The sequence below is a fragment of the Salmo salar genome, chromosome ssa26 (genome assembly GCF_905237065.1).
Source record: "Salmo salar chromosome ssa26, Ssal_v3.1, whole genome shotgun sequence".
NCBI classification, from domain to species: Eukaryota; Metazoa; Chordata; class Actinopteri; order Salmoniformes; family Salmonidae; genus Salmo; species Salmo salar.
In genome coordinates this window covers 51,811,180-51,823,388 of record NC_059467.1, presented here as the reverse complement: position 1 = coordinate 51,823,388, position 12,209 = coordinate 51,811,180, and the positions used below count along the sequence as shown (strand labels likewise).

General features: G+C 44.2%; 2 protein-coding genes across 4 annotated transcripts in view; both read left to right on the top strand.

The window, feature by feature from the left end:
* The first annotated feature begins 1,004 nt into the window (after positions 1-1,004).
* LOC123730753 (protein qua-1-like) lies at positions 1,005-2,667 on the top strand. Its single transcript, XM_045708321.1, has 2 exons — positions 1,005-1,531; positions 2,586-2,667. Exons 1-2 carry the CDS (start codon positions 1,005-1,007, stop codon positions 2,665-2,667), a joined length of 609 nt encoding a protein of 202 aa, XP_045564277.1.
* Positions 2,668-5,577: 2,910 nt separating this feature from the next.
* LOC106588138 (puratrophin-1) overlaps positions 5,578-12,209 on the top strand; it is an 11,622-nt gene continuing 4,990 nt past the window's right edge. Inside the window, exons 1-3 of one of the 3 annotated variants that reach the window (XM_045708137.1) lie at positions 5,578-5,754; positions 6,316-6,432; positions 8,903-9,145. In XM_045708137.1, the coding sequence (XP_045564093.1) occupies positions 5,589-5,754; positions 6,316-6,432; positions 8,903-9,145 (526 nt within the window). In that variant the 5' untranslated portion in view covers positions 5,578-5,588. Of the gene's footprint in view, positions 5,755-6,315; positions 6,433-8,902; positions 9,176-12,209 lie in introns of all 3 variants that reach the window. The other 2 variants (XM_045708136.1, XM_045708135.1) reach the window with 2 other exon arrangements.

Sequence of the window (12,209 nt, the reverse complement as noted above, 5' to 3'; positions counted from 1 at the left end):
TTGAATTGAAAATGACTGTAGTGACTGACAGGTTGACCAGACTGATGACAGTATATAGAGGGGTCCTTCTCTCTCACCTGTAGTGACTGACAGGTTGACCAGACTGATGACAGTATATAGAGGGGCTCTTCTCTCTCACCTGTAGTGACTGACAGGTTGACCAGACTGATGACAGTATATAGAGGGGTCCTTCTCTCTCACCTGTAGTGACTGACAGGTTGACCAGACTGATGACAGTATATAGAGGGGCTCTTCTCTCTCACCTGTAGTGACTGACAGGTTGATCAGACTGATGACAGTATATAGAGGGGCTCTTCTCTCTCACCTGTAGTGACTGACAGGTTGACCAGACTGATGACAGTATATAGAGGGGCTCTTCTCTCTCACCTGTAGTGACTGACAGGTTGACCAGACTGATGACAGTATATAGAGGGGCTCTTCTCTCTCACCTGTAGTGACTGACAGGTTGACCAGACTGATGACAGTATATAGAGGGGTCCTTCTCTCTCACCTGTAGTGACTGACAGGTTGATCAGACTGATGACAGTATATAGAGGGGCTCTTCTCTCTCACCTGTACTCAGAGCAGTCCTCCAGGGCTCCAGTCAGAGCCGGGATCTGAAACTCCTCTACCTCATGGCACAGCAGCCGCCATTCCCTGCACGGCATGGACACAAAAAATGGTTAGTATTGACCGATAAAGAGCGGCCATTTTGGCTCACTGCCGTGTCCAGTTTCCCAGCTCCCTACTGTACTTGAACACAGAGGGCAGCAACAGACGTCCACATCTCAGGAAGTTGAGGATGTGTCTGAACATCGCTCCGTCGGCCTTGATCTGGAGACTCTGACCGAATACGATCCAGCTGCTCTTCCTGGGGTTGGACAGGAGCTCTGGGTGCTGGGACAGGGGGGAGATGGGACAGGACAGGGGGGAGATGGGACGGGAGGACATGGGACGGGAGGAGATGGGACGGGACGGGGGGAGATGGGACGGGACAGGGAGAGATGGGACGGGACAGGGGAGAGATGGGACAGGGGGGAGATGGGACAGGGAGGAGATGGGACGGGACAGGGGAGAGATGGGACGGGACAGGGGGAGATGGGACAGGGGTAGAAATGGGACGGGACGGGGGAGAGATGGGACGGGACAGGGGAGAGGAAACGGGAGAGGGGTCAGGGGGAGAGGAAACGGGAGAGGGGTCAGGGGAGAGGAAACGGGAGAGGGGTCAGGGGAGAGGAAACGGGAGAGGGGTCAGGGGAGAGGAAATGGGAGAGGGGTCAGGGGAGAGGAAACGGGAGAGGGGACAGGGGAGAGGAAACGGGAGAGGGGTCAGGGGAGAGGAAATGGGAGAGGGGTCAGGGGAGAGGAAACGGGAGAGGGGACAGGGGAGAGGAAACGGGAGAGGGGTCAGGGGAGAGGAAATGGGAGAGGGGTCAGGGGAGAGGAAACGGGAGAGGGGACAGGGGAGAGGAAATGGGAGAGGGGTCAGGGGAGAGGAAACGGGAGAGACGGGACAGGGAGGAGGAAACGGGTCAGGAGAGAGATGGGAGAGAGGACAGGGGAGAGAGGTCTTAGTGCACTAGGTTAGGGCTCTTAGTAGTGCACCATATATAGGGAATAGGGTGCCATTGGGGATCCATCCCATCACTACCAGTGCCCTGATATTTTAGTGCATTTCTCTCCCCCTATACTGTATGTCTGCTGTTACTGTCCTACTTACTGCACCTCCCCTATACTGTATGTCTGCTGTTACTGTCCTACTTACTGCACCTCCCCCTATACTGTATGTCTGCTGTTACTGTCCTACTTACTGCACCTCCCCCTATACTGTATGTCTGCTGTTACTGTCCTACTTACTGCACCTCCCCCTATACTGTATGTCTGCTGTTACTGTCCTACTTACTGCACCTCCCCTATACTGTATGTCTGCTGTTACTGTCCTACTTACTGCACCTCCCCTATACTGTATGTCTGCTGTTACTGTCCTACTTACTGCACCTCCCCTATACTGTATGTCTGCTGTTACTGTCCTACTTACTGCACCTCCCCTATACTGTATGTCTGCTGTTACTGTCCTACTTACTGCACCTCCCCTATACTGTATGTCTGCTGTTACTGTCCTACTTACTGCACCTCCCCTATACTGTATGTCTGCTGCTACTGTCCTACTTACTGCACCTCCCCTATACTGTATGTCTGCTGTTACTGTCCTACTTACTGCACCTCCCCTATACTGTATGTCTGCTGCTACTGTCCTACTTACTGCACCTCCCCTATATGCTAACCCAGGGATATGAGTCTAGCTAACCCAGGGATATGAGTCTAGCTAACCCAGGGATATGAGTCTAGCTAACCCAGGGATATGAGTCTAGCTAACCCAGGGATATGAGTCTAGCTAACCCAGGGATATGAGTCTAGCTAACCCAGGGATATGAGTCTAGCTAACCCAGGGATATGAGTCTAGCTAACCCAGGGATATGAGTCTAGCTAACCCAGGGATATGAGTCTAGCTAACCCAGGGATATCCCAGACACCACTGGCGTGATTTCTATGACACTTGTGTTGAATGATGTGTCTTGCCATAGAGATGCAAACAAGTACACTGATTGGACCAATGGAGGACGCTGCAAGATTCGTGGGGGACCACATGGGCGGCAGGTAGCCTAGTGGTTAGAGCGTTGGGTCAAGTAACCAGCAGGTAGCTTAGTGGTTAGAGTGTTGGGCCAGTAACCAGCAGGTAGCCTAGTGGTTAGAGCGTTGGGTCAGTAACCAGCAGGTAGCCTAGTGGTTAGAGCGTTGGGCCAGTAACCAGCAGGTAGCCTAGTGGTTAGAGCGTTGGGCCAGTAACCAGCAGGTAGCCTAGTGGTTAGAGCGTTGGGTCAGTAACCAGCAGGTAGCCTAGTGGTTAGAGCGTTGGGCCAGTAACCAGCAGGTAGCCTAGTGGTTAGAGCGTTGGGCCAGTAACCAGCAGGTAGCCTAGTGGTTAGAGCGTTGGGCGAGTAACCAGCAGGTAGCCTAGTGGTTAGAGTGTTGGGCCAGTAACCAGCAGGTTGCCTAGTGGTTAGAGCGTTGGGTCAGTAACCAGCAGGTACCCTAGTGGTTAGAGCGTTGGGTCAGTAACCAGCAGGTAGCCTAGTGGTTAGAGCGCTGGGCTAGTAACCAGCAGGTAGCCTAGTGGTTAGAGCGTTGGGCCAGTAACCAGCAGGTAGCCTAGTGGTTAGAGCGTTGGGCCAGTAACCAGCAGGTAACCTAGTGGTTAGAGCGTTGGGCCAGTAACCAGCAGGTAGCCTAGTGGTTAGAGCGTTGGGCCAGTAACCAGCAGGTAACCTAGTGGTTAGAGCGTTGGGCCAGTAACCAGCAGGTAGCCTAGTGGTTAGAGTGTTGGGCCAGTAACCAGCAGGTAGCCTAGTGGTTAGAGCGTTGGGCCAGTAACCAGCAGGTAGTCTAGTGGTTAGAGCGCTGGGCTAGTAACCAGCAGGTAGCCTATATCAAAAACCAGATTTTTACATTAGCATGTGATGTTCAGAACTAGCATACCCCCCGAACACTTCCGGTGAATTTACTAAATTACTCACGATAAACGTTCACAAAAAACATAACAATTATTTTAAGAATTATAGATACAGAACTCCTTTGTGCAATCGAGGTGTCCGATATTAAAATAGCTTTTCGGTGAAAGCACATTTTGCAATATTCTGAGTAGATAGCCCAGCCATCACGGGCTAGCTATTTAGACACCAACCAAGTTTAGCCCTGACCAAACTCCGATTTACTATTAGAAAAGTTTGATTACCTTTGCTGTTATTCGTCAGAATGCACTCCCAGGACTTCTACTTCAATAACAAATGTTGGTTTGGTTCAAAATAACCCATAGTTATATCCAAATAGCGGCGTTTTGTTCCTGCGTTCAAGACACTATCCAAGGGTGACGAAGGGTCACGCGCACGACACATTTCGTGACAACAAAATTCTAAATATTCCATTACCGTACTTCGAAGCATGTCAACCGCTGTTTAAAATCAATTTTTATGCCATTTTTCTCGTAAAAAAAGCGATAATATTCCGACCGGGAGTGGTGGTTTTCGTTCAAAGACGAAAGAATAAAAACATGGAGTCGACTCATACACGAGTCTCAGTCTCGTAGTACTGTGACCGGCCACTATCCAAACGCGCTAATGTTTTTCAGCCAGAGCCTGCAAAGCCACGATTCAGCTTTTTGCCGCCTTCTGAGAGACCATGGGAGCCGTAGGAAGTGTCACGTAACAGCAGAGATCCTCTGTAATGGATAGAGATAATCAAGAAGGGCAAGAAATGGTCAGACAGGGCACTTCCTGTACAGAATCTTCTCAGGTTTTGGCCTGCCAAATGAGTTCTGTTATACTCACAGACACCATTCAAACAGTTTTAGAAACTTTGGAGTGTTTTCTATCCAAAGCTAATAATTATATGCATATTCTAGTTTCTGGGCAGGAGTAATAATCAGATTAAATCGGGTACGTTTTTTATCCGGCCGTGAAAATACTGCCCCCTAGCCCTAACAGGTTAACTGTGGTCAGTTGTAGAAGTGACATAGGTATTTGGTTATACTGTGGTCAGTTGTAGAAGTGACATAGGGATTTGGTTATACTGTGGTCAGTTGTAGTAGTGACATAGGGATTTGGTTATACTGTGGTCAGTTGTAGAAGTGACATAGGTATTTGATTATACTGTGGTCAGTTCTAGAAGTGACATAGGTATTTGGTTATACTGTGGTCAGTTGTAGTAGTGACATAGGGATTTGGTTATACTGTGGTCAGTTGTAGAAGTGACATAGGGATTTGGTTATACTGTGGTCAGTTGTAGTAGTGACATAGGGATTTGGTTATACTGTGGTCAGTTGTAGAAGTGACATAGGGATTTGGTTATACTGTGGTCAGTTGTAGAAGTGACATAGGGATTTGGTTATACTGTGGTCAGTTGTAGAAGTGACATAGGGATTTGGTTATACTGTGGTCAGTTGTAGTAGTGACATAGGGATTTGGTTATACTGTGGTCAGTTGTAGAAGTGACATAGGTATTTGGTTATACTGTGGTCAGTTGTAGAAGTGACATAGGGATTTGGTTATACTGTGGTCAGTTGTAGTAGTGACATAGGGATTTGGTTATACTGTGGTCAGTTGTAGTAGTGACATAGGGATTTGGTTATACTGTGGTCAGTTGTAGGAGTGACATAGGGATTTGGTTATACTGTGGTCAGTTGTAGAAGTGACATAGGGATTTGGTTATACTGTGGTCAGTTGTAGTAGTGACATAGGGATTTGGTTATACTGTGGTCAGTTGTAGTAGTGACATAGGGATTTGGTTATACTGTGGTCAGTTGTAGGAGTGACATAGGGATTTGGTTATACTGTGGTCAGTTGTAGGAGTGACATAGGGATTTGGTTCTCCTTTGTTTTTACAATGTAGAGTTGTGATAAGCAGAAACGTAGAAGTTGGAAAAAATTGAAGGTTATTTTGTTGGGAATCACATCTCCCTCCCTCCTCTCTCTCCCTCCCTCCCTCCCTCTCTCCCCTCCCTCCCTCCCGCTCTCCAGACGGCAGACGTGGGGATGACAGAGACATCTGGGGACAACAGTCTTCGTTTCGAGGTGTGGTTCAGACGCAGGACCAGTAAGAACCAGACGTATGTTCTGCAGGCCTCCAACACAGACGTCAAACACGCCTGGACCACCGACATCGCACGTATCCTCTGGCAGCAGGCTACACGGAACAAAGGTAGAGGAGAGAGAGAGAGAGAGAGACAGAGAGAGAGAGAGACAGAGAGAGAGAGAGACAGAGAGAGAGAGAGAGAGAGAGAGAGAGAGAGAGAGAGAGAGAGAGGGAGAGAGAGAAGGAACAGGACATGGATCCTCAGAACGACAGACTACAGCTAATATTGGACTGGGAAAAACAGTCTCTTTCCTCTGAACCAGGGATATGGAGGGAGTCTTTCAAATGTGGTACCCTATTCCCTACATAGTGCACTACTTTTAACCAGGGCGAATAGAGTGGAAAAAGTCGTGCACTATGTAGGGAACGAGGCCGTTTGGGACGCAGACCACCTCGGGGTGTCTGAGCTCTGCTGGCTACTGGCCTCAGTGTACAGAAGCTGGCTAGGGTCTGACAGGAGGTTACGGTCAGATCAAACGCTCACTGCTGTGACCCCAGGGAGGGAGGGATGGAGAGAGAGAGAGAGAGAGAGAGAGAGAGAGAGAGAGGTTAACAGTGGATAAAAGTGTTATCTGTGTCTGTTTGGGTCGGCTCAGTGTGGTTAATTCATCTCTGTGTTGTGTTCAGAGATCCGTAATCAGGAGATGGTTTCCATGGGAGTGGGTAACAAGCCGTTCCTGGACATTAAACCCAGCGACGCTGCGATCAACGACAGGGCTATAGACTACATCATGAAGGGCCGAGGTACCCACTAAACCACTGTCTATTACAATGATCAATAACCACTAAACCACTGTCTATTACAATGATCAATAACCACTAAACCACTGTCTATTACAATGATCAATAACCACTAAACCACTGTCTATTACAATGATCAATAACCACTAAACCACTGTCTATTACAATGATCAATAACCACTAAACCACTGTCTATTACAATGATCAATAACCACTAAACCACTGTCTATTACAATGCTCAATAACCACTAAACCACTGTCTATTACAATGCTCAATAACCACTAAACCACTGTCTATTACAATGATCAATAACCACTAAACCACTGTCTATTACAATGATCAATAACCACTAAACCACTGTCTATTACAATGATCAATAACCACTAAACCACTGTCTATTACAATGATCAATAACCACTAAACCACTGTCTATTACAATGATCAATAACCACTAAACCACTGTCTATTACAATGATCAATAACCACTAAACCACTGTCTATTACAATGATCAATAACCACTAAACCACTGTCTATTACAATGATCAATAACCACTAAACCACTGTCTATTACAATGATCAATAACCACTAAACCACTGTCTATTACAATGATCAATAACCACTAAACCACTGTCTATTACAATGATCAATAACCACTAAACCACTGTCTATTACAATGATCAATAACCACTAAACCACTGTCTATTACAATGATCAATAACCACTAAACCACTGTCTATTACAATGATCAATAACCACTAAACCACTGTCTATTACAATGATCAATAACCACTAAACCACTGTCTATTACAATGATCAATAACCACTAAACCACTGTCTATTACAATGATCAATAACCACTAAACCACTGTCTATTACAATGATCAATAACCACTAAACCACTGTCTATTACAATGATCAATAACCACTAAACCACTGTCTATTACAATGATCAATAACCACTAAACCACTGTCTATTACAATGATCAATAACCACTAAACCACTGTCTATTACAATGATCAATAACCACTAAACCACTGTCTATTACAATGATCAATAACCACTAAACCACTGTCTATTACAATGATCAATAACCACTAAACCACTGTCTATTACAATGATCAATAACCACTAAACCACTGTCTATTACAATGCTCAATAACCACTAAACCACTGTCTATTACAATGCTCAATAACCACTAAACCACTGTCTATTACAATGATCAATAACCACTAAACCACTGTCTATTACAATGATCAATAACCACTAAACCACTGTCTATTACAATGATCAATAACCACTAAACCACTGTCTATTACAATGATCAATAACCACTAAACCACTGTCTATTACAATGATCAATAACCACTAAACCACTGTCTATTACAATGATCAATAACCACTAAACCACTGTCTATTACAATGATCAATAACCACTAAACCACTGTCTATTACAATGATCAATAACCACTAAACCACTGTCTATTACAATGATCAATAACCACTAAACCACTGTCTATTACAATGATCAATAACCACTAAACCACTGTCTATTACAATGATCAATAACCACTAAACCACTGTCTATTACAATGATCAATAACCACTAAACCACTGTCTATTACAATGATCAATAACCACTAAACCACTGTCTATTACAATGATCAATAACCACTAAACCACTGTCTATTACAATGATCAATAACCACTAAACCACTGTCTATTACAATGATCAATAACCACTAAACCACTGTCTATTACAATGATCAATAACCACTAAACCACTGTCTATTACAATGATCAATAACCACTAAACCACTGTCTATTACAATGATCAATAACCACTAAACCACTGTCTATTACAATGATCAATAACCACTAAACCACTGTCTATTACAATGCTCAATAACCACTAAACCACTGTCTATTACAATGATCAATAACCACTAAACCACTGTCTATTACAATGATCAATAACCACTAAACCACTGTCTATTACAATGATCAATAACCACTAAACCACTGTCTATTACAATGATCAATAACCACTAAACCACTGTCTATTACAATGATCAATAACCACTAAACCACTGTCTATTACAATGATCAATAACCACTAAACCACTGTCTATTACAATGATCAATAACCAATAAACCACTGTCTATTACAATGATCAATAACCACTAAACCACTGTCTATTACAATGATCAATAACCACTAAACCACTGTCTATTACAATGATCAATAACCACTAAACCACTGTCTATTACAATGATCAATAACCACTAAACCACTGTCTATTACAATGATCAATAACCACTAAACCACTGTGTTAATTCCACTCTTCATATCCTTGTTTCTGGGTTATAGGAATGATAAATCTGGCCACACCATGTTCAGTATATTGTAGAATTAGTTGTGGCGTTTCTGAATGTATGAGTGGCCCGTCCTGTCCTCTCCGCTTCCCCAGGCGCCAGATCTCGAGCCTCCATCGCTGTGTCCCTGTTCGACCACTCCAACCCCTTCAAGCGGACAGCGTCGGGTAACGGGGCCCCTGCTGCGTCTGGCTCCTGCACTCTCCTGGGGCCCCTCAACCTGCACATGTACAGCAGCCACAGCCAGGCCCTGCTGCCCGGGGGAGAGAGGCCCTTCATCAGCCCGTGTATGGAGGAAGACGAGATGGAGCACGAGACCAGCAGCCAGCCATCCATGAGTACATACTGTATAGATCATCCATCCATGAGTACATACTGTATAGATCATCCATCCATGAGTACATACTGTATAGATCATCCATCCATGAGTACATACTGTATAGATCATCCATCCATGACCACATACTGTATAGATCATCCATCCATGACTACATACTGTATAGATCATCCATCCATGACTACATACTGTATAGATCATCCATCCATGAGTACATACTGTATAGATCATCCATCCATGAGTACATACTGTATAGATCATCCATCCATGAGTACATACTGTATAGATCATCCATCCATGACCACATACTGTATAGATCATCCATCCATGAGTACATACTGTATAGATCATCCATCCATGAGCACATACTGTATAGATCATCCATCCATGACTACATACTGTATAGATCATCCATCCATGAGTACATACTGTATAGATCATCCATCCATGACCACATACTGTATAGATCATCCATCCATGAGTACATACTGTATAGATCATCCATCCATGACTACATACTGTATAGATCATCCATCCATGAGTACATACTGTATAGATCATCCATCCATGACCACATACTGTATAGATCATCCATCCATGAGTACATACTGTATAGATCATCCATCCATGACCACATACTGTATAGATCATCCATCCATGAGTACATACTGTATAGATCATCCATCCATGACCACATACTGTATAGATCATCCATCCATGAGTACATACTGTATAGATCATCCATCCATGACTACATACTGTATAGATCATCCATCCATGACCACATACTGTATAGATCATCCATCCATGAGTACATACTGTATAGATCATCCATCCATGACTACATACTGTATAGATCATCCATCCATGAGTACATACTGTATAGATCATCCATCCATGACTACATACTGTATAGATCATCCATCCATGAGTACATACTGTATAGATCATCCATCCATGAGTACATACTGTATAGATCATCCATCCATGAGTACATACTGTATAGATCATCCATCCATGACCACATACTGTATAGATCATCCATCCATGACTACATACTGTATAGATCATCCATCCATGACTACATACTGTATAGATCATCCCTCCATGACTACATACTGTATAGATCATCCATCCATGACTACATACTGTATAGATCATCCATCCATGAGTACATACTGTATAGATCATCCATCCATGAGTACATACTGTATAGATCATCCATCCATGAGTACATACTGTATAGATCATCCATCCATGAGTACATACTGTATAGATCATCCATCCATGAGTACATACTGTATAGATCATCCATCCATGACTACATACTGTATAGATCATCCATCCATGACTACATACTGTATAGATCATCCCTCCATGAGTACATACTGTATAGATCATCCCTCCATGACTACATACTGTATAGATCATCCATCCATGAGTACATACTGTATAGATCATCCATCCATGAGTACATACTGTATAGATCATCCATCCATGAGTACATACTGTATAGATCATCCATCCATGACTACATACTGTATAGATCATCCCTCCATGAGTACATACTGTATAGATCATCCATCCATGACTACATACTGTATAGATCATCCCTCCATGACTACATACTGTATAGATCATCCATCCATGAGTACATACTGTATAGATCATCCATCCATGAGTACATACTGTATAGATCATCCATCCATGACTACATACTGTATAGATCATCCATCCATGAGTACATACTGTATAGATCATCCCTCCATGAGTACATACTGTATAGATCATCCCTCCATGACCACATACTGTATAGATCATCCATCCATGACTACATACTGTATAGATCATCCCTCCATGACTACATACTGTATAGATCATCCCTCCATGACCACATACTGTATAGATCAGATCATCCCTCCATGACTACATACTGTATAGATCATCCCTCCATGACCACATACTGTATATATCATCCCTCCATGACTACATACTGTATAGATCATCCCATCATGACCACATACTGTATAGATCATCCCTCCATGACTACATACTGTATAGATCATCCCTCCATGACTACATACTGTATAGATCATCCCTCCATGACTACATACTGTATAGATCAGACTATCCATCCATAATACACACAGCCTGTCTCAGGACAGGAGATCAGGGTAGTACTACACAGCCTGTCTCAGGACAGTATATCAGGGTAGTACTACACAGCCTGTCTCAGGACAGGACAGTACATCAGTGTAGTACTACACAGCCTGTCTCAGGACAGGACAGTACATCAGGGTAGTACTACACAGCCTGTCTCAGGACAGTATATCAGGGTAGTACTACACAGCCTGTCCCAGGACAGTATATCAGTGTAGTACTACACAGCCTGTCTCAGTACAGTATATCAGGGTAGTACTACACAGCCTGTCTCAGGACAATATATCAGGGTAGTACTACACAGCCTGTCTCAGGACAGTACAGTTTATCAGGGTAGTACTACACAGCCTGTCTCGGGACAGTGTATCAGGGTAGTACTACACAGCCTGTCTCAGGACAGTACATCAGGGTAGTACTACACAGCCTGTCTCAGGACAGTATATCAGGGTAGTACTACACAGCCTGTCTCAGGACAGTACATCAGGGTAGTACTACACAGCCTGTCTCAGGACAGTACAGTATATCAGGGTAGTACTACACAGCCTGTCTCAGGACAGTACATCAGGGTAGTACTACACAGCCTGTCTCAGGACAGTATCAGGGTAGTACTACACAGCCTGTCTCAGGACAGTATATCAGGGTAGTACTACACAGCCTGTCTCAGGACAGTATATCAGGGTAGTACTACACAGCCTGTCTCAGGACAGTACATCAGGGTAGTACTACACAGCCTGTCTCAGGACAGGACAGTATATCAGGGTAGTACTACACAGCCTGTCTCAGGACAGTAAATCAGGGTAGTACTACACAGCCTGTCTCAGGACAGGACAGTACATCAGTGTAGTACTACACAGCCTGTCTCAGGACAGGACAGTACATCAGGGTAGTACTACACAGCCTGTCTC

Coding starts and splice junctions, on each gene's coding strand:
- LOC123730753 (XM_045708321.1), top strand. CDS start 1,005: ATGGGACGGGACAGGGGAGAGATGGGACAGGGGGGAGATGGGACAGGG. Junction 1,532..2,585: donor GGACAGGGAGGAGGAAACGG/GTCAGGAGAGAG, acceptor GTCTTGCCATAG/AGATGCAAACAAGTACACTG.